The following is a 22,461-nucleotide window of genomic DNA, read 5'->3' as shown; positions in this document are numbered from 1 at the left end:
TCTTTTCTTTCTTTTCTCTCTTTTCTCTCTTTTCTCTCTTTTCTCTCTTTTCTCTCTTTTCTCTCTTTTCTCTCTTTTCTCTCTTTTCTCTCTTTTCTCTCTTTTCTCTTTTCTCTTTTTTCTCTTCTCTCCTCTCTTCTCTCCTCTCTTCTCTCCTCTCTCTCCTCTCTTTTCTCTCTTTTCTCTCTTTTCTCTCTTTTCTCTCTTTTCTCTCTTTTCTCTCTTTTCTCTCTTTTCTCTCTTTTCTCTCTTTTCTCTCTCTTTTCTCTCTTTTCTCTCTTTTCTCTCTTCTCTCTCTTCTCTCTTCTCTTTTCTCTTTTTTCTCTCTTTTTTCTCTTTTTTCTCTCTTCTCTTTTCTCTTTTTTCTCTCTTCTCTTTTCTCTTTTCTCTTTTTTCTCTCTTTTCTCTTTTTTCTCTCTTCTCTTTTCTCTTTTTTCTCTCTTCTTTTTTTTCTCTTCTCTTTTCTCTTTTTTCTCTCTTCTCTCTTCTCTTTTTTTCTCTTCTCTTTTTTTCTCTTCTCTTTTTTCTCTTCACTTCTTTTTTCTCTTCTCTTTTTTTCTCTTCTCTTTTTTTCTCTTCTCTTTTTTTCTCTTCTCTTTTTTTCTCTTCTCGTCATTATTTTCTCTTCTCTTTCCTTTTCCATTTCCATTTCTTTTCTTCTTCTCAGGGTTGTCAGTAGGAATAGCCATTATTAACCCCTGATAATCTTGTTTTTTCCAGCCCTACAAACCACCTGCTGTATGGGAACCGAGCTCTGTGTTTCATTCTCACCAAGCAGTACGAGTGAGTAACCCCTGTGCTTCCCAAGCAGGGCACCTTCCGAAGGAAATTGTGATTTTTAAACCTAAAACATCCCATTATTTCTCATCCTGTGGCTGCAGTTCGTTGTGCTTGTGGATTCCCCATCCCTGGAAGTGGCCAAGGCCAGGTTGGAATTTTTTCTTGGAGCAGCCTGGGGTAGTGGAAGGGGATCCCTGCCCATTTTTGATGAGATTTAAAGTCCTTTCCCACCCAAACCATTCCCATAGTTTGGAAAAAAACCAAACCACTCCACAGTTTCCATATAAGCTGCTGATTTATTCAATGTTTCATTTTTATATTCTCATTTATTAGATTGATCTTTATGCTTTTTACACCAGCCTGGAGATCGTTTTTGGAGGTATAAATAATAAATTCCTTTTCTTTCCCCTCCCTTCTCTCAGGAGAGCTTTAATTGATGGAAAAAGAGCCATAATTCTCAAGCCTGATTGGCCAAAGGTTGGTTTCTTGTACACTCCAAAATAATCTTTTTTTTTTTTTTGGCATTTTAGAAAACCCAGAGGTGATTTTTTAATGAATGGACACAGGGCTTTGTGGACTGAGAATTCTGCCAAGTGCACTTTGCTTGGGTTTTTAGATTAAAAATGTTATTTTTGTGCTGCCTGTCAGTGTTGGTACGAGGTGCTTGGCATGTGTAAAGATAAAAGAAGATGTTTTATTATGTCGTGAGTTATCAGAATGCTTAAAAAAAATAATTATAATATATAAAGAAAATCCTGATATAATATCCTGATAATCCAAATACCTGTTGGTTAATGGCCAGCAAGTATTTCCCACTATTCTTGGCCTGAAGGAGAGTAAATAAGAGATACTTAGAACAAAGTAAAAATAGTAGTAAAGTAGCTGAGATTGGGGGAAAAAGTAAATTTGCTCTTTTCCAAAGCAGAGAAAGCCAAAAAAAACCCCCCAAATTTTCTTTATCCCCCAAACTCTCCCATTGATTTATCCCTGTTTGAGTAAAAATCTGATTTTTCACCAGCTAAGAGCAATCCACTTGCTGGCTTACACAAAATCTGACTTTTTGCTGTTAGTGCAGCAGCTTTGCCTGTTAAATCCTCCTCTCCTGAGTGTGGCTAAAACATTGAAATCCTAATTTTATTTTTTTTTTTTGTCCTAGGGTCACCACCACTACTGCAAAGCCCTGGCATTGCTGGGCAGGGTTGAGCTGGCCCTGGAGGCCAACAGGAGAGCCCAGGAGTGCTGCAGGAACAGCCCCGAGGGGCTCAGGGAGCTGCTCCAGCAGAACGAAAAATTCCAAAAAACCCTGCAGGAAACCCGTGGTAATTAACCAATTAACCCCTGCCACACTGGGGATTTTGCTCTGCAATTTTTGGGTTTTAATTCCTTTTTTTTTTTTTTTTTTTTTTTTGTAGGTACTAAAAGTGAACAGAAATCCAGGAAGCCTCTCGAGAAAAAGTAAGGGATTGGTAAATTTAGTTTGGTTTTGATTGTATTTTTTTTTTTTTTTTTTTAATTAGCAGTGTTTAAGTGATACACAGTGTGGATATTGCATAAATATTGTTCTCTTGGCAATTTTGGTTTGTTTTTGAGTGTTTTTTTTAATTAGCAGTATTTAAATGATACACAGTGTGGATATTGCATAAATTTTGTTCTCTTGGCAATTTTGGTTTGTTTTTGAGTGGTTTTTTTTTAATTAGCAGTATTTAAGTGATACACAGTGTGGATATTGCATAAATTTTGTTCTCTTGGTTACTTTGGTTTGGTTTTGAGTGTTTTTTTTTAATTAGCAGTATTTAAGTGATACACGGTGTGGATATTGCATAAATTTTGTTCTCTTGGCAATTTTGGTTTGTTTTTGAGTGTTTTTTTTTAATTAGCAGTATTTAAGTGATACACAGTGTGGATATTGCATAAATTTTGTTCTCTTGGCAATTTTGGTTTGTTTTTGAGTGGTTTTTTTTTAATTAGCAGTGTTTAAGTGATACACAGTGTGGGCATTGCATAAATTTTGTTCTCTTGGTTACTTTGGTTTGGTTTTGAGTGTTTTTTTTTAATTAGCAGTATTTAAGTGATACACGGTGTGGATATTGCATAAATTTTGTTCTCTTGGCAATTTTGGTTTGTTTTTGAGTGTTTTTTTTTAATTAGCAGTATTTAAGTGATACACAGTGTGGATATTGCATAAATTTTGTTCTCTTGGCAATTTTGGTTTGTTTTTGAGTGGTTTTTTTTTAATTAGCAGTGTTTAAGTGATACACAGTGTGGGCATTGCATAAATTTTGTTCTCTTGGCAATTTTGGTTTGTTTTTGAGTGGTTTTTTTTTAATTAGCAGTGTTTAAGTGATACACAGTGTGAATATTGCATAAATTTTGTTCTCTTGGCAATTTTGGTTTGTTTTTGAGTGTTTTTTTTTTAATTAGCAGTATTTAAGTGATACATGGTGTGGATATTGCATAAATTTTGTTCTCTTGGTTACTTTGGTTTGTTTTTGAGTGTTTTTTTAAATTAGCAGTGTTTTAAGTGATACACAGTGTGGGCATTGCATAAAGTTTGTTCTCTATCAGTGAATAAAAATAGAAGTCATAAATGGATCAGGAGTGCTGGGGATTTCTAAGAACTAAACAAACTTAATTTGAGTATCTGAAGCACTGCGGGCAGGGTATTTTTAACAATTAATTGCCATTATTAATGATTTAAGTTTTAAATATATAAATTTAGTCATTCAATTCCGATTTTTGTAGAAAATTGAGGTGGTTTTTACAATTATTTTTTTTTTTTTTTGGTGGTTATTTTCTTGCTGTTGCTGTATCTTTGCACAAGTTTAGACTGTGCAAAGAAGCTGTAAAAAATGACTGATGAAACCTTTTAAATATATTTATGGGATTACACCCCTCTAAGAGGGTTAATTGGTATTGATATGTTTTTTTCATGTGCTTTACATGTAAAACATGGAGAAAAGCTCAGGGATTCTGTCTTTTCCATCATCAGAGAAAGCACTTCTTCAAAATCTCCTCCCAGAACCTCCGAGGAGCAGAAAGGAGGAGAAAAAGAGAAGAGAAGCCAGGCTGAGCCCAAACATCCCCCAAAGCAGGATGCCAAGGTACAGCTGCAATTGTAGCAATTCCATCTGCACTTCTCTCAGCAATTCTGCATTTTCCTGGGACATTTCCTTCCAAAGCCAGCGCGGAAATTGGGATTTTCAGGTGGTTGTTTGGCCACTGTCATGGTTTTACTTTTAATTTTTTAGTTTTTTATTTTAAGTTTGGTTTTTTTTTTTTACCTAGTTTAAATTAGTAAAAAGCTGTTATTATTAATCTGAATCCATTATTATTAACGTAATAAACTATTAAATATTAATGTAAAGAGATACTTATGACATTTTTACTGTCCTTGCTGCTGTTATTGCAAGATAACTGATTATAACTTCTATGGTATAATATACAACATGTGTATATAATATATATTAATTAGATAACTGATTATAACTTCTATGGTATAATATACAACGTGTGTATATGATATATATTAATTAGATAACTGATTATAACTTCTATGGTATAATATACAACATGTGTATATAATATATATTAATTATAGATTTAATTTATTGTAGATATAATTAAATAACATAATTTATGTCTTATTAATATATTATAGTAATGTATTTTTGTATATCAATATATATTTATATATTTTAATATATATATTTTATATATATATATACACACACACATATATTAAAAAATTAATACATTTAACGTTATAATGTAGGCCATGAATTGCACTATAAGAAAAGCTGCAGGATGCAGAAAATGCTGATGAATAATGTGAATTTTTAGGCAGCCCAGGGCAGTTCCAGCAGAGCTGTTTGTGCTCTCAGAGCAGGGGGAGGGCCCTGGGCAGTGACGTGGCCCTGGGAAAACGAAACCAGAGCAGGAGGGCAGGAAATGGAAATTTTGGAGTTTGTTGGCAGAGAAAAACAGGCTGGGGAAAGCTCCAGAAGGGCTCAGGTTTTCTTTTATTTTCTCCTGAGAAATCTCCCTGCAGGTCTGTAAGTTTGGCTGCCCTCAGGGGGAATATTTCTGTGTCAGATTTGTAGGGAATATAAATTGAGACAAACTCGGAAGGAAAATCATTACAGAAGCACTTTGATTAACGAAATTATTTTTCTCTGCCTCTTGATTAAGAGCATAATGCAGCACATTTTAATGTTGCTGAGGGGTTTGGGGATTTTTTGGTTTTGTTTAAATCCAGTCAGGGAGATGGGTTTGGGTTTTGCAATCTGATCTTTTTGCCATCAGGTGACTGAGCCCCAGAGAACAGAAGGCAAAGTTTCCACGCTGGAGCAGCCTCCAAGTGAGTTTGTTTCTGTTTTTTATCAAGTCTGAGACATTTCTTCCTATGCTGCTGCCATAATTAATAACCAGAATTTAATGAATTTAATTTCCTGTCTTTTCCACAACAATAAACAATCAACTTTCACTTCTTTCTAGACACTTCTGAATTTCTGCCTTAATTTTAATTCCTCGATGCTTTTGCAATTTGAATCTCCTTGAATGAATTCAGAACTGAAACTGGAATTAGAGTAAAATCTGAGCCACAGGCTGGAGATGCTTTCCCTCCTCCTGAGCCAGGCTCTAAATTAAACAGGAATCTGTATTTCAATATTTACAATTAATTTGTGGTTAATAAATTCTCCATCAGAAGATAATACTGCAGGAACAGAGGGAAGAGGCCACAAAATATTTGGCAGAGTGGATTTTTAGCTGCAGTCTTGGAGAGCTGTGTGATTTCTTGCTCATGTTTGGTTCTTTTTTTTAATAAATAAATTATTTTATAGAGAGAACTCCCACCCCCCGAAGCTCCCCCAGTGCCAGAGTTACTTTTATGCACTGAAAGTGGAATTCAGGCAGTTCTGAGCTTCAAAGGAAAATCCTTTCCTAAATTTTCCTGGGGGTTTTCACCAACTGCTCTCACTTGACTGAAGCCTTTGGTGCCCCTTCCTGGAATATTTAAATACCTGAGGAGGTGGCAAAGCACAGAACACTTGAAAATTGGATTTTAGGAAAGCACTGAAGGTGTATTAGAAAACACAATTTTCAAAGGAGCAGTGGAAGAAGTGATGCTGACCTTGGGAGCTTTGTGAGCACCTTCAAGGATTTCCTGGGAGGAGGAAAATGTGGGGAAGGCTGCACAGGAAATCTCAAGAGGTTTTTGCTGATGGAGGAAAGAATGAAAACTTCCTTTTTCTGTGGGGACAGGCTGGGATTGTTCAGCCTGGGAAAGGTTTTGGGGAGAGCTCAGAGTCCCTAAAGGGGCTCCAGGAGAGGGACTGGGGCCAAGGGATGAGGGACAGGACACAGGGAATGGCTTCAGAGTAGGATTTAATGGGATACTGGGCAGGAATTGTCCCCTAGGAGGGTGAGGATCTCCTGGGTTTCTAAATCCCTTCTCCAGGAGGTGACTGGATCCAGCTCCAGCGACAGATCTGGGCTCTGGTTTATGCCCAAGTGTTTTTTGGGGTGGAATTGATCCTTCCTGTGAGTTTGCCCCTCAGGGTTAAGGGTGGCAAACCTAAGATACTGATAGAGGGTTGGGCTGATGGAGATAATGATTAGAGAAAGGGATTTTAATGAATCTGGTACACAGTGGAAGTGGTTATGGCTTGTGAGGAATTTTTGGATGAGTTTGAGATGGCACCTCTGAGTTTTTTAGGTGATGGGGTTTATTTTTCTTCTGCACAGGCAGGAAGGGTGAGTTCAGCTCACATCTTCACTGCATGGTTCAGCAGGTCCCAAGACCCTCAGTTAAAGACTTTTTAAGAAGTTATTGACAAATAAAACACTGCCAACAAGGATATTTATGCTTTTGACCCAATCCTTAAGTATTTCATCTTATGGACCCATGTTACAGTTGAGCTCTCTTAGCCAATCATGCACACAAACCCACAGTGCTGCATTCTGAACTCCTTGTTTACCCCTGGAACTGCTTTTATTTTTATATCTTAAACTCTAAAACTCTAAACTTTACTTAGCTGAACCTGTCTCTGCTTTAAACTACAAATCCACATTCTCCCTTCTAGCACCTAAGTTTGGGAGCCTTTTCCAAGGTCTCAGATCAAATCCTGGATTTAATTCTAAGCTTTGGCTTCCAGGCCCAAAGTTCTGCGAGTTCCTTGCATTTTGGATTCCAACAGAACTGATGCTTCAGTGCATTGTTTGTTTAACAATTAAACAGTAGTTTAATAATGATTATTTTTTAGCCTGGAGAGGAGAAGGCTCCAGGGAGATCTTAAATCCTCTGCCAGGGCCTGAAGGAGCTCCAGGAGAGCTGGAGGAGGACTGGGGACAAGGATGGAGGGACAGGAGCCAGGGAATGGCCTTGAGCTGGAGGAGGCCAAACCCAAACTTTGCAGCCCAGCCTGAAGCAGTAAAATTCAGTAAAATTCAGCAGTAAAATTCAGCCATTCCCCATCCTCAGTGCTGAACACACCCAGAGACCTCAGCTCCACTTCTCCTGGAATTCATTTCTATCCAGTTCGTTTTGGGTCTTGGGTCTTCAAAGACACAGGAGCAGTTGTTGGTTGTAGTAAAGTTGTTTTTTTTGCACGAGTACATTCCAAGGCAGAGAGTTCTGAGTGAGTTCTTACTAAGTTAGAAGATGCAGCTGGCAGTGTGTATTCTGTTATTTGTTAAAGGTAAGGCAGTTGTTTTCTGGTAGTTGAGCAGTTTTCCTTCTCTTTTCTACAACTAATCTTTGTAGAAAGATATCTTTTGTTAGTAGGCTATTGAGCTTCACTGTACAACTGATAAAATGACATCATCTCATTGTGAGAGGGAAGAACTAAGCAGTTTTACTTAAATATAATCAGAGATTTAGAACACCACAGTCAGCCTTTTCTTACTAAATTCTAAGAAGAGCAGCTTTTTTCTCTGCTAGAGTCCCAGAAGAAGACCGGGCTTATCTACACCACCACTAGATCAGAAGGAAACTAGACTTTTCTACAAGATCACTGCTGCAACAAAACTCCATCTGTCACTCTGAGAAAACTGCAGCTACTATTTAATCAGACTGCTGCTAACACTTTGACTCGTAGGGTTTTAACTCTGTAGTTGTTTTCTATTACTGCAATTTAAATTTTTTTTATTTTCTTCCCTAATAAAGAACTCTTATTCCTGCTCCTGTATCTTTTCCTGAGAGCCCCTTAATTGTAAAATCATAATTTGGAAAGAGGAGGTTTCCATTTTCCATTTTAGGGGGGAGCTCCTGCCTTGCTTAGCAGACACTGACTTTTCAAACTAAGGCAGTGTAAAAGCCTGAGCTGAAGATTTCTGGTGCAAAGTCCTGAGTGGAGGCAGCAGCAGCCACCCAGCACAGAGCCCCAGGCAGAGGCAGAAATAAAACCTCCCTAGCACGGGGTCTCAGGCCAAACCAGCAGCAGCCACCACACCTTTCTTCCTTCTGCTTGGTGCTGATGGTGTTGATCATGAAGAAGAGCAGGGAAGAGCAGGCAGGAGCAGCCTTTCCTTCCTCCTCTGATGGCCTGGGAAGCTGAGCTGGAGCAGAGCTGGGCAGAGCTAAAGGATAAATCAGGGATTTATTCAAGGATCTCCTCATGGATCCACCCTGGGCAGCACCAGAGCCCAGCCAGGGCTGCACCCAAATGACCCAAAATGGTCCCAAAATGCACGAGCGCTCCCGGGGCTCTCCCTGGGATCAGTTCTGCTCCATTGGCACCTTGGAGTTCATTGTCCCATTCCAGCTCCAGCCCATCAGTCCCACCCTGCTTGTTTTTCTCTCTCCAGCCCACGCTGTTTGTGCTCCTGGGCTGAGGTTTGGATCATTTGTCCTTGGTGCCCAGCTGGAGCAGGAATTGTTTTGTCTCTGCTCTGTGCACAGAGCTCAGCATCCCATCATGTGAAGCCCAGACCCACCCACTAAAGCAGCACAGAATGTGAAAAATAAAAAAGCCCAAACCTGAGGCATCACTTTCTTCTTGTTATTGTCCTCTTGTTCTTCTTCTTGTTGTTGGTCTGCACCCCAAGAGGGATTTTTATACATAAAACAACCAATCAGCTAAAACCACAATTCCAAACACTCTTTCTACACCAATCTGAACTTGATTCTCATGCACAAAAGTGATAGGAAAGTAGTGTCAGTTCTTGCTGATATAAAATTTCTATAGCAAAATCGAATTTTATTTTTATATCTTTTATTTTAAAGAAGGCAAGCAGGGCAGGGTGGCCAGGGAGTCACCACCACCCCACTCACAGCACACACCACTACAAGTTCACCAGAAAATATAAAATGTTCTTAAGCCTACATAGCATTTTCCAGTGTGCTGGTGTTTGTCCAGATCAGCAGGTATCGATAAGCTGGGATCAGCAATTCCATCATCTTCCCAGGTGGTCTTTGGCTCCCTGTCCTGCTTGTGGCCTCCTGGAGGGAGCTAAATAATTTTAGTCTGTACAAGTGCATCAAGCTTTTTATTATACACAAGCACTTACTTGCTTTGTTGCAATATCCCTTAGCTCTACCACAACTTCCTCATTTTATTCTCAGCATCAGTTGTTTTTGCCACTTCATCTCTTTACTCTACTTCTTCTATTTCCAGGCTTTATTTGGCTGTTTGGTCAGAAAGTTTCAAAGCATTCTTTGTAGTTTTCCCAGGGAATGTGTCCACTTTGGGCACAGCAGATCCAAGCATTTGCTGATTCCGTTGCCAGCTGTCACGAATCACAAAAACATTTTTCACAGGAGTAAGTTTAAGAAACTTTACTACCAGTTTCTTAAGGCACTTAAGATATATTTCTACTTACTGAAAACTAAGACTCACACTTCTATTTATTAAAACTTGAACTTAGACTTCTATTTCTATGTGGTTTAATAGATCTTAATTCCTCTAAAGGCTTTAATTCAACCCCTGCATTAATTTCTCTCTCTGAGTGTTACGAATGAAGTTCTATATGCCAAATTTAATAATTAAATTGAATTTTACAGCAATTTTAATTGGAGCAGCAATTTTATATAAATGAATTCAATCAAGTATATTAAGTATAATCGAGCATATATAAAAAATTTGGCATTGATTAATTAAGTATGATTAAGGTTCATATAAAACACCAGCAAAACTGACCTGGGTATGGGGTGGGCTTTTCACGTGCCTCACAAAAGTATTCAAATTAAACTGTATGCTCATACATATCTGTCAATATTTTCCCATAAATCTCCTTTTATTTTCAATTCTTGAAACCTGTGTCACTGCATTGCATGCTCCATTTGTTGCTGAGGGGTCTTTGGTGTGTGTTAGAGGAAGGCTCAGTGTCTTCCTCGCTCTGAATAACCTGGCAGGTCACACGTGTGCCCTGAGCTTCGTGTCGTGTAAGGAAGCATTGTGCTCCAAATAAGCCTTATTATTTCACAGATAAAACCACAATTTAGATTAGGCCTTATTATTTGATAGATGAAACCACAATTTAGAATAAGCCCTATTATTTCATAGATGAAACTACAATTTAGATTAGGCCTTATTATTTCATAGATAAAACCACATCTTAGATAAGGCCTTATTATTTGATAGATGAAAACCACAATTTAGATTAAGCCCTATTATTTGATAGATAAAACCACAACTTAGATTAAGCCTTATTATTTCATAGATAAAACCACAAATTAGATTAAGCCTTATTATTTTACGGATAAAACCACAATTTAGATTAGGTTTTGTTATTTCACAGATTAAACCACAATTTAGATTAAGCCCTATTATTTCATAGATGAAACTACGATTTAGATTAGGCCTTATTATTTGATAGATAAAACTACAATTTAGATTAGGCTTTATTATTTCACAGATTAAACCACAATTTAGATTAAGCCCTATTATTTGATAGATAAAACTACAATTTAGATTAGGCCTTATTATTTGATAAATAAAACCACAATTTAGATTAGGTTTTATTATTTTATAGATAAAACCACAATTTAGATTAAGCCCTGTTCATAAATAAAACCACAATTTAAATTAAGCCAAATTATTTCACAGATAAAACCACAACTTAGATTAAGCCCTATTATTTCATAGATAAAACCACAACTTATATTAAGCCTTATTATTTTATGGATAAAACCACAATTCAGATTAGGTCTTACTATTTCATAGATAAAACCACAAGTTAGATTAAGCCCTATTATTTGACAGATAAAACAACAATTTCGATTATCTCCTGTTATTTGATAGATAAAACCACAGGTTGGATTCCATATCTGGAATCATCCCAACTTTGCTCATCCCAGTGCTGATTCTGTTTTTTGGGATCTTCCTTATCTCAATACTTCATCCTGCTGTACCAGTGAAACCCATTTGCTTTGCAGCACTAACCACATACACTTTTCCTTTATTATTGTATAACAGTTATTTTCTAAAATATTGATGTGGTTGCAATTTAACCAGCACAAACCATACCCATTTCTCACTCTGAGCAGCCCAGAGAGCATCCCAACACTTTTCCATGCACCCACCTTTTCCTGGAGCTCCTTTCATGGAGAAATCCTTTGAAGGCTTCTCTGGGGCTGTATTCCCAAAATTTGGAGTTTTCCTCCCTTGAGCTCCTCTTTGGTGCTGGGGTTTCTGCTGAGGTAATTTTGCCCCACTCCCTCTGTATTCCTGATTTTCTGTCCCCTCCCCAGTTCCCAGCTGTGCTCAGCATCCTCTGTGCCTCCCTGACATTCCTTTATCTCCTGTGCACCTGGGGCTGAGTTCTATCCCCAAATTCAGGGGGCTGGAAATTCCCCTTCCCCCTGCTCTGTGTCAGAGGCATGACTGCCAGAGGCTGAAATGGGGCATTAAATTCAGAATTATTCCCGGGCAGGCACACAGGGGCTGGAGAAGGAGCAGGGTGGCTGATTTTGGGGATTTTTGGGGGAATTGAGGAAGGAAGAGTGAAAATTTTGGAAGAGATCTGACAATTTTTGGGTCAAGGTGGCTGATTTTTGGGATTTTTTTAGAAATTGAGGAAGGAAGAGGGATAATTCTGGAAAAGATCTGAATTCTTGGGGCAGGGTGGCTGATTTTTTTGGATTTTTTTTGGGAATTGAGGAAGGAAGAGGGATAATTTAAGAAGAGATCTGACAATTTTTGGGTCAGGGTGGCTGACTTTTGGGGGAATTCAGGAAGGAAGAGGGATGATTCTGGGAGAGCTGGAAATTCTTGGGGCAGGGTGGCTGATTTTTGGGATTTTGGGGGGAATTGAGGAAGGATGAGGGATAATTCTGAGAGAAATTGACAATTTTTTGGGTCAAGGTGGCTGATTTTTTGGATTTTTTTAGAAATTGAGGAAGGAAGAGTGAAAATTCTGGAAAATATCTGAATTCTTGGGGAAGGGTGGCTGATTTTTTGGATTTTTTTGGGAATTGAGGAAGGAAGAGGGATAATTCTGGAAAAGATCTGACAATTCTTGGGGCAGGGCAGCTGATTTTTGGGATTTTTGGGAATTGAGGAAGGAAGAGGGATAATTCTGGGAGAGCTCTGACAATTCTCGGCCGAGCACCAGGGAACGCGTTGCCTGCGGTACTTTCACCAAACTTGTGATAAAATAAAAAAAGCAGTGTTTTTTTATTTGCACTGCTTTATTTTCACTTTCTGTTCTCCCTTCCTCCTCCCCCTGTCGAACAAAATATTTGATTTGAAGGGAGGAGGAGGCTCCCAGTGACTGCCTGGCCCCAGTTTGCTGTGGGTGGGGGAGGAAGAGCATTTTTATTTTTTCTTTCCCCTTTGTTCACTGAACTTGCAGGAGTTTTAATGGGAAGGAGCTTAATGCCACATTATATTATTGTAAAGTTGTTGGCCTTTTTGGTTTATTTTTCTTGCTCCTTGCTATTTTTGGGCTTCATGTACTGTTTCTTGGGGCTCGTGTATATTTTTGTTAAATACCTTTGGTCGCTCCTAATGGAAAGTGTAAAGAAAAGTGATACTACTTCTAATATTTTGAAGTGTTTGTGGGGTAAGTAAATGATGTTTTCTGTTGAATTTATCCACTTCTTTAAGTATTTGAACTGTAAATCAGCTAGTTTTGCTTGTTACCTTGTTTTAGAAGCTTTTTTAATTTATCTGGAAGCAGCAACTTGAAGTTGGGTCTTGTAGGGGAGGAGTTGTTTCTATGGGAATTGTTGCTGCAGTAATTTTTTTGTTGAATGGCTTTTGAAATGGGATCATTCAGTGAGTAAAAATAATGCTGATTGATTTCTTCCTCCCATGGTGACATGGTTTCTCTTCTCTTTTGTTGTGAATTAGGTTGGTTCCTTAAGGGAAAGCAACACATAAAATGAAGAAAAAAGTGAAATATCTCAGTTTTGGGTGGTTAAAGGATGATGTGCTCGAGGTGTTTCAGGCTTTCAGAAGCATTCTTATTTTCCATCATTTCAATGTGTCCATTTAGAGATTTAGAGGAGTTTGTGGGGGTTTTTTAGTGTAGCTTCAGGGTTCCCGTGAGTTCCACTCAAGGAGTGGTCCATGAAGTCATTGGGAAGGTGTTCAGTCTGAGTCACTCCTGATTTTTGTGCTGACTCCTGTAAGTTTTAAGCCATTAAGGAGCTTTTAAATGAGAAATTGCTCCTGGCCCAGGGCTGGCAGTGCCCCTGGGCAGGATTTAGCTGAGGAATGTTCCTGGGCCACCTCCCCTGCCTGCAGGGAGAGCACTCATCTGGATTTTTCCAGCAGCTTCCAGAATTTTCTGTTTCAAATACTCCCAGTATCACTTTGAAGCACAGGTGGTTGCTAAAATTTCACCTAAAACACGAATAACTCCTTCTTTCCTATTCTCAACTTTGATTTTCTGCTCGTTGGGAAGAGCAAAAACCCAAGGGTTTCCATCCAGGTGCTGCGTTGTTTTCCTGTGGGTGTGCCCAATAAAAAAGGTGATTTTGCAGTTAAAGGAAGGAATTCCTGGGTTTCTCATCACAGCAGAGCATTAAAGGACATTTTCCCACATTTTTTCCTTCCTTGTTGCTCAGGAATTGTTGCCTCAGTCGCTGCTCCACAGAGCCTTGGATCTCTGGAGTTCTGAAGTGCTTCAAAAACTTGGTGTGATGTCTTTGACGTGAAATTTGAGAGTTAAAAGTGAATTTGTCTCACCTGTTAAATCCTTCTTTCTTTTGGCATCCGGTGTTTCCACATTGATTTATTTCTCTGTCTCTATTTATTTCCATTTGAGATTGACAGGGCTTGAATTTAACTTTTAACTCGGGGGTTTTGAAGTGAAAAATCCATCCTCATGATTTTTCCCAGAGAAACTTGGACTTCCAGAGGGATCTGTTATTCCCTTTGAAAATTCTGATTGGTCACTGATAGTGTAACCAAAAAAACCCAAATAATTTTAATATAAAATAGTACATAACATTATTTTATAATACATTGCCTAACACACAATAGATGCATTCTAATATACAATGCATAATTGTATAATAATAAGATATATATATTTTAAATATATATTAAAATGTATATATATGTGAATATACACGGTTTTCATAATATATTATATAATATATAATATATAATATATAATATATAATATATAATATATAATATATAATATATAATATATATAATATATAGTGCATAATGCAAATGCATAATGCATAATATATAATATAATATAATATAATATAATATAATATAATATAATATAATATAATATAATATATAATCTATTACATTTTATATATATATATTTTTATATATATGTATATTTATGTATATATAAAATGTTCTTTTAAAGGACAGACTGATTTCTTTAGGCTGGAGTCCACTTTAATAATCACAATTTTGTGATTAAAATCCTGCAATCCTGCAGGATTTTAAGATTCTTCTATTTGTTTGAAATTTTTCCCCTTTGGGATTTTATTAATCCTGTCTAATATTGGACAAAAACTGAATTCAAATTCACTTTTTGGTCGGGTTGGTTTTGACCTTGTCAGTTTTTCAGATCTACAATTTACAGAGCCAAATGTGAGTTCCAAGTGCATTTTTTTAGTTTGCTTGTTTTGGGTAAGGATCATTTTGTTTAAAATCCTTTTCTTCATTACAGACCAAAGTCAGCAAAACAAACGAAGGCAAAAAACCAAAACTTGTGACAATGAAAAGATGAGGTAAGAAATACTATTTATTTAAAAATTCATTCTCATTTTGAGCTATTTTATATAAAATTAATGCAATTTGGGTTTGCTGCTTGCTCCTTGCTAATGGCTTTGTGTAATTTTTGACATTTGATAATGGATAAAGTCCCCAGAATTCCAATTTTTCCACAATTATTACTTGAAAACTGAATCTCCTCCATGCCCAGCTGAATTTTATTGAATAAAGGCATAATTTGAATATTTGCTGTTAAAGCAGAGGGGTGAGAGGAGTTTTGTTTCAGTTGTTACATCCAAAGTTACAGCAAGAATTGTAACTCTTACCTCATTTCCAAGGCCTCCTTGCACCAAAAAATTCTTCCAGCTCTTCTGACACTCCCTGAGCTCAGGGAAAAAAAAATAAAATCAGGTTGTATAAGTTTTAGGAAAAAACTTTGCTTTGAGTTCTTTAATTGTTTGTTGGCTCCAATTTAAATCAAACACAAACAATCAAAAATCTGATTTTTAAGGCCAGGGATACTCGTGTTGAACAGGAATGTGAATGGGTGTGTTTGGGGCTAAAATTCCATTCATTCAGGTCAAACTATTGATTTTTATAATATTAAATATTTATTTTCATTTTCATATATTAATATTTATTTATTAAATATTTATTACTATATGTATATATTAAATCTTCTATTTTTATAATATTAAAATAGAGGAAACTCCACTTTAACATCCACTTAAAACAGAATTTAAATCTCCACTTAAAACAGAGTTTATCAGAGGAAATCATTCAATATTTCCAGTGGTGCTGGGGCCACCACTCTCTGGAGATTTTTGGCTGTGCTTAGGATGGCTCAAAACATGAGGGTGCAGAAAAATTGGATTTTTTACATGGAAATAGGGAAATTTCCATTAAAGAGAATTTTACCAAGGCGGATTTCAGGTTTCTTCAGGAAACCTGATCATTCCCAGTCCTAATCCAAGTGTGACCACAACTCCAAATTTGTTTTAGTCAATATTTATTTCTATACAATCCTGTTGTTTTCCCATAATTGTCTGAGTTCCAGTGTAGGTAGGAAAATTGAAATTTTTCCACAGGAGAAGTCATTTAACTGAATTATCAGTGGCTTCAGGGAGTGGGAATATTTTCATTTACTGTGGAACAAATCCTCTTTCAAGCAGCTGAACTAGCTCCAAATTTGCTTCTCTGCTGGGGGGAGATGATCAGACCTATGAAAACCACATTTTATTGAAAATAAATCGAGATTTAAAGCACATTTACCAACCCTTGGTGCCCCTGCCCTGTTTTTTGTAGGGATCCTGTGGATTTGAAGAAGGATTCTAAAGCCATGGAGGATAAAGGTTTCTGTGCTGGGCCACAGGTAAAGGGAATCCAGCCTTAAATTGGAAATTATTTCTAGTTTTTTAGGAAGATTGCACAAAATCTTAGTTAATTCCAAAATGTGACACACTGTGCTCTGCGTGGCTTTGATCAGAGGCAGGAATTCTGTGGTTACATGGATTTATTCCGATTTATTCTGATTTTCTTCTGGTTTCTCTTGCTTCTCCTGCTGTAAAACCTGGCTGGGGTCATTGCTAATCAAAAATTAAAACCTGGCTGGGATCATTCAGGGATTGAAAAAACCCTTCCCAAATTTCTGCCTAAATGTTTGTTCCAGTGTTGGATGCATTTGGAAATAACCAATTTTGTGGCATGGCTGTTGGAAAAAAATTCATATAAATTCACTCTGAAATAAATATAAATTCAATGAAATTCATGCATTGAGGGAAAATTCTCCTTCCCTGGTCAATCACCAATAAATTCCTGAGGGAAATTGTGACAATGCACATAATTAATGCTTTCATCCCTGTTAATTGGGGGATGCAGCTTCTACCCCTAATTTCCTACCAATTACCTCTTTTTGTTTTGCTAATTCATTGCTGGCGCTGAAAGGAACATTTTCATTAATTTAATCTTCTTTATATGTCATGTTAACTTAGCATTAAACTAATTTAATTTATTCTGTAGCTGCATGGGACAGCATTAACCCAGGAGTTGTAGGAAATAAATAATTCTTAATTATTTACAATCTCCCTGCTGGAAATTCCTGCAGATTTCAGGAGTTATCAGTAGTGAAAATAAAATACAATTTATCGTAACATAATAACAAATAACAGAATAAAATAATAGACTGTGAAAACTTCCAGCATCTGGCCACAAAGTGTTGCAGTAGGAAATAATTAAATAATTCTCAGCTGTCCCAAAAACATTTGGGTACAAAAAGTGAGGATGAGCAGAAGTCTGGGTCGTGCTTTTGGGGTTTTTTTTTTAATATGTAAGAAGAATTAAAATTATGCTTGAACTAAAGTTGCAGGAGAGAAATTTAGAATAAAAATGAGGATTTCTGGAGAGAAATTTAGAATAAAAATGAGGATTTTAAGAGATCAGCAGCTGCATAGAAATCTAATCTAAGAGTTTTAGAAACAATTCCGGAGGATGCAAAATTTCCACTTGGCTGTCTCAGAAGTATTTTAGCAAATGTTTATTTCCTAAATTAAATAAATATTCTGTTTTCTTTTGAAAGCAAAAAAAAAACAAAAAGAAAGAAAATATTGTTTTCTTTTGAATTTACTGTCTGTTCAATATTCCAGGTGGATGTCAATCCAGATAAAAAATCCATTGGGCTGGAGGGTGATGGAACTTTGCCAGAGAGGACTCTTTTATTACCCAGGCTGAAAGCCTTGAATACTCCAGAATTCCCGGTAAACTCTGAGAAATAACCTGGTTTTTACCCCAAAAATTCAAATTTGTGCATTCAGCTCCTTCCTTCCCTCAAAACAATCTGGATTATTGTGTTGGCTGCAAGGGTTTCCCTGCAAATTGTGAGAGGCAGGTGGAAAAACGAATCAAAAACAGCACAGGGTGTGTTTTGGGTGCAGTGTGAAAAAAAATTGGAGGTGTAGTTGTAAAATTATTGGCTGAAATATTCTTATTAAAATAAAAAATTAAAAAAAAAAAAAAAAAAGGAGAAAAATTCCGTTTTGGCTTTTGGATTGACTGCTTTGCCTGCACATCCCAGGTGGATTTCAACACTCTGCCAGACGACGTGAAGTCCCTGGTTTACCTTGGCTGCAGAGCCCTGCAGGAGAAGCACTGCCACGGGGCTGAGCGAGCCTTTTCCCAGCTCCTCCAAGTCCTCCACAAAGTAGGATTTACGGTAAAATCAGCAAAATTCCCTTCCTGGTGCCGGGGATGGAGGCTTCTGCCTCTACCCCCTGTGCCTCTCCTCCCTTCCCCCAGAAGAATCATTCTTCTGTTCAGTTGTTGGCTGCAGAGGGAAATATTTTAGGAGTTTTCTACACACACACACACCAGCATTTCCAAATATCCTTTTCCTTTCCCTTCCTTTTCCTTCCTTTTCCTTTTCCTTTTCCTTTTCCTTTTCCTTTTCCTTTTCCTTTTCCTTTCCCTATCCCTTTCCCTTTTTCCCTTTCCCTTTCCCTTTCCCTTTCCCTTTCCCTTTTTCCTTTTCCCTTTCCCTTTCCCTTTCCCTTTCCCTTTCCCCTTCCCTTCCCTTCCCTTCCCTTCCCTTCCCTTCCCTTCCCTTCCCTTCCCTTCCCTTCCCTTCCCTTCCCTTCCCTTCCCTTCCCTTCCCTTCCCTTCCCTTCCCTTCCCTTCCCTTCCCTTCCCTTCCCTTCCCTTCCCTTCCCCTCCCTTCCCTTCCCTTCCCTTCCCTTCCCTTCCCCTCCCTTCCCTTCCCCTCCCCCTTTTTCCTTTGCCCTTTCCCCTTTCTTAGAAGAGTAATGGCAAATATTTGGATGAAATATTGTGATTCTTACTAATAAAAACACCATTGTTGGTTGGACTTGGTGATCTTAAAGGTCTTTTCTGTGATTGTCAGATGAACCTTGATTCATAAGAATAAAGGGTAAAAAGGATTTTGATGGCAAATTCTGTGAATTTTGTTGTCTGTGTATCTTTACCCAATCAGCCACTGACCCAAAAACCATCCAGGATTTCTCTTAATTCTTTCACACTATTTTTACCATGTTGTTGTTGTGCTGTGACTATAATTTGACTCTTTTTTTTTTTCTTTGCAGCAATATGTTAATATTCTTAATATTAATTATGTTATATTCCTCTATGGACATGCCACTGCCCTCCTGGGAATAGGACATCCTGAGGTAGGCTATGAATTTATTTGTATTTTTTTAATTTGTGTTTTTATTTTTATATTTTTGTGTATATTTTTATTATAATTATTTGAATATTTATTTATTTGTACATTAAATTATTTTTATTTATATTTATTTTATATTTAAATACTGCCTTAATTCCAATTTCTAGCTCAGGCATTTTCCCATCCCTTTTTTGTACCTTCCTGACTGGGAAGATGAAGGGTGAAGGAAACCTCTGGACACATTTTGGAATTGTACAGTTGAATATTTGGGACTAAATCCTTGATGGTTTTGGGGGGGAATTAGGCTATCATATAAAATTTCTTCATAAGCCTTCAAATGAGCATCTGTGTATCAAGAAGTTACAGTCAATAATTTTTATTTCTGCTCTGCACTGGTGTTCTGGACAGAAACATTCTGCTCCTAAAACAAGAGCCAGGAGTTGCTTTGGGTGATGGAAAATGCCAAACCAGAAGTGGGGTTGGGTTTTTTTTTTGGTGTTTCTTCCTGTAGTATTTGATAATATTCAGTGTCTTACAGTGAATTTAAAAATACCTGAACTCAGTCATTTAAATCTCGTGTTACAGCACCTCCGTGTTTACGGGATAAATTGGGTTTTTTGAAAAAGATTCAAATTTTCAAAAAGATTCAAATCCCGCCTGTGCTCACAAGGGTGTGTAATTCCATTTACTGTTCCTAAGACTGATCAGGGAATAGGACACACTGTGACCCAATCTCAGGGAGGAAAAGAACCAGGAAAAGTGGAAATATTCTAGCAAAACTCCCTGAATTTCTGTCTCACATTTCTTTTGAAGGCATTGGCAAGGGCTGAAGTTCAGTTTAAGAAAATAATTGAAGATTATCCAGAAGAAAATTGTTTTTGTTTGTCATTCTATGGAACTGGAAGGGTTTACCTCAGGCAAAACAGGTTGGTCTGATGGAAAATTTTAGGGTTTGTTGGGAAAAAAACCTTTTTATTTGAGGAACTGTGCGTGGTGGGGCTTTAATTATTCTGTGTTAATCATTAAATTCATCCATCGAGTGGATTTAACCCAGTGGGTTTAATCCAGTGGATTTAATAAAATGGGTTTGATACAATGGATTTAATAAAATTAGTTTAATCCAGTGGGTTCAATACAATGAATTTAATCCAATGGGTTTAATCCAGTGGATATAATCCAGTAGGTTTAATCCAATTTATTTAATCCAATGGGTTTAATCCAGTGGATATAATCCAGTAGGTTTAATCCAATTTATTTAATCCAATGGGTTTAATCCAGTGGATATAATCCAGTAATACAATTTATTTAATTAAATGGGTTTAATCCAGTGGGTTAAATGAGTTTAAGCCAGTGGGTTTAATACCATTTATTTAATCCAGTGGGTTTAATGGAATGGATTTAATCCAATGGGGTTTAATACAATGGATTTAATCCAATGGGTTTAATATAATGTATTTAACACAATGGTTTAATCCAGTGGATTTAATAAAGAGGGTTTAATAAAATGAGTTTAATCCAGTGGGTTTAATGCAATTTATTTAATCCAGTGGGTTTAATGCAATTTATTTAATCCGATGGGTTTAATCCAGTGGATTTAATCCAATGAGTTTAATCCAATGGGTTTAATACAATTTATTTAATCCAGTGAATTTAATCCACTGGATTTAATCCGAGTGGAAATTGGTTCCTGCTGAGGAGCTGATGGGAGCTGCTGATGGGAGCAGATTTGAGGGAATATTTGGGATTCGGGGATCTCAGCCCTGCAGTGGGGGAGGGCTCAGAGGAACAGAACAAACCCTCTTTGTTCTGGGGGAAAAATGCATCCTAAAGAAATCTGCCTTTATCTCATCCCTGGGGAGCTGGAGAGTGGCCTTGGGGTGAGATAAGGCTGCAGTGAGTCACAAATTCCCTGGAGCAGGGATAAAAAATGTGTTCCTGGGCACATCCCAGGGGGACAGGGAGAGCCTGGGATGCAGGGGCAGGACAAGGAAAAACTGGGAGCAAAAAGCTGCAGCTGCTGCCACCCATCCAGGGCTTCCTGCTGGAGTTTCTCCCTCCTGGAATTCCCAGTGGGAAGTACAAGTGGGGGGATTTTTGGGATGTCCCTGGGGGAGCAACATCCCCACTAAAGGCTCGTGCTGGGCTGGCTGGGAGCTCCTGATCCAGCTGTGATCCAGCTGCTCTGGGGGAGAGGGGAGAAATTCCATGGAAAAGCTCCAGGCTGGGAGAGCATTTCCTAATTAATGACTCACAGGAAACACTCAACGGTGAGGAAAAATAACTTGCTGTCCATTCAAACAGAATTGGAGAGCGGGGAACAAAACAACTAAAATCACCTTTTTCCTCCTCTCCTTTATCCCAGGCTGGAATTCACTCCCTCATTCCTGACTCTTCTCCCCTCTCAGGGATGGGCATTTGGGGAGTTTTTTCCCCCTGCTCCTCACAGGGAAGAAAAAGGAGGTTTTTGTGCAGGATGTTTTTCCTTTTATCCCTAATTTCCTTGAGGAAAGCACAGCTGGGCCTGGCTTTGTTGGCTCCAGCTGGAGCTGGGGCTCTGCCATTCCTCAGGAACAGCCCCCACCTCCCTGCTCCCCCCTGCCATGTCAAAAAGATGCCAAAAAAAGGAATTTTGGTACTGAACCTTCAAAAAATGCCAAAAAAAGGAGTTTTGGTACTGAACCTTCAAAAAATGCCAAAAAAAGGTGTTTTGGTACTGAACCTTCTCCCCTCAAAGCACCTGCTCAGGGCTGGTGGATGCTCAGAGGGAATTCCTCCTTCCTGGGATCTGCATCCCAGTCCTGTGGCTCATCTCCCTGGCAGTCTTGACCCCAAAAATGTCCCTGCACGGGTGGCAACAGCTCTGGCTGTCAGATTGAGCCTTTTCCTGACCCAGAGATGGGGCAGCTGAGAGGTGTTTCAAAAACTTCTACTCCGTTTTCAGTCTCATGTGAAGGCTGAGACAATACAGATGTTATCATTCACAATCAGAAGCCAACTAAAAAACAATCATCTAAAATCACCCCTCGTAAATCTGACTCCAATATCTTTTTCATAGTTCTGTTTCTCCAAAAAACACCTTTTAAAACTTATTTCTAATTCCATTTCTCTCTTGACAATGTCTGTCCTGTTCCCTAGCATTTCTGAGTCAGCATTTCTTATCTCAGAGTTTACATACAAATCCATACAAACCTTCTATCAAGTTTTTTAAAATTTTCTACCTCAAAAAAACCCAGGAAATTTAAATGTTGGAGCCCTGGATGCTGAGAACTTTAAACTTCCTGTGCTGAAAGACACAGACCTTTAAGAGAACACTGCATTTAACCTAAAGCCATAGAGAAGACTTCCAAAATTAATTAGTAACAGTAAAATGACGAGTGT

At 37.8% G+C, this 22,461-nt stretch overlaps 1 protein-coding gene across 12 annotated transcripts in view; it reads left to right on the top strand.

The window, feature by feature from the left end:
- The window catches only part of TTC3 (tetratricopeptide repeat domain 3), a 58,619-nt gene that overhangs the window by 14,609 nt on the left and 21,549 nt on the right, over positions 1 to 22,461 (top strand). For 7 of the 12 annotated variants that reach the window (XR_014957201.1, XM_085587169.1, XM_085587162.1 and 4 more), the window contains exons 10-21: positions 721 to 783; positions 1,203 to 1,257; positions 1,937 to 2,099; positions 2,193 to 2,235; positions 3,770 to 3,881; positions 5,083 to 5,137; positions 14,869 to 14,929; positions 16,218 to 16,284; positions 17,555 to 17,665; positions 17,983 to 18,120; positions 19,004 to 19,087; positions 19,897 to 20,009. Coding sequence is in view for 11 of the 12 variants with exons in the window: in XM_085587169.1 (XP_085443295.1) it covers positions 721 to 783; positions 1,203 to 1,257; positions 1,937 to 2,099; positions 2,193 to 2,235; positions 3,770 to 3,881; positions 5,083 to 5,137; positions 14,869 to 14,929; positions 16,218 to 16,284; positions 17,555 to 17,665; positions 17,983 to 18,120; positions 19,004 to 19,087; positions 19,897 to 20,009 (1,065 nt within the window). In the remaining variant the exon portion in view is untranslated. The other 5 variants (XM_085587151.1, XM_085587176.1, XM_085587180.1 and 2 more) reach the window with 5 other exon arrangements.

Source organism: Lonchura striata, chromosome 1, assembly GCF_050655825.1.
Source record: "Lonchura striata isolate lonStrDom1 chromosome 1, ASM5065582v1, whole genome shotgun sequence".
Taxonomy (NCBI): Eukaryota; Metazoa; Chordata; class Aves; order Passeriformes; family Estrildidae; genus Lonchura; species Lonchura striata.
Note: the sequence above shows the minus strand (reverse complement) of the source record. Positions and strands in the feature narration are given on the sequence as shown.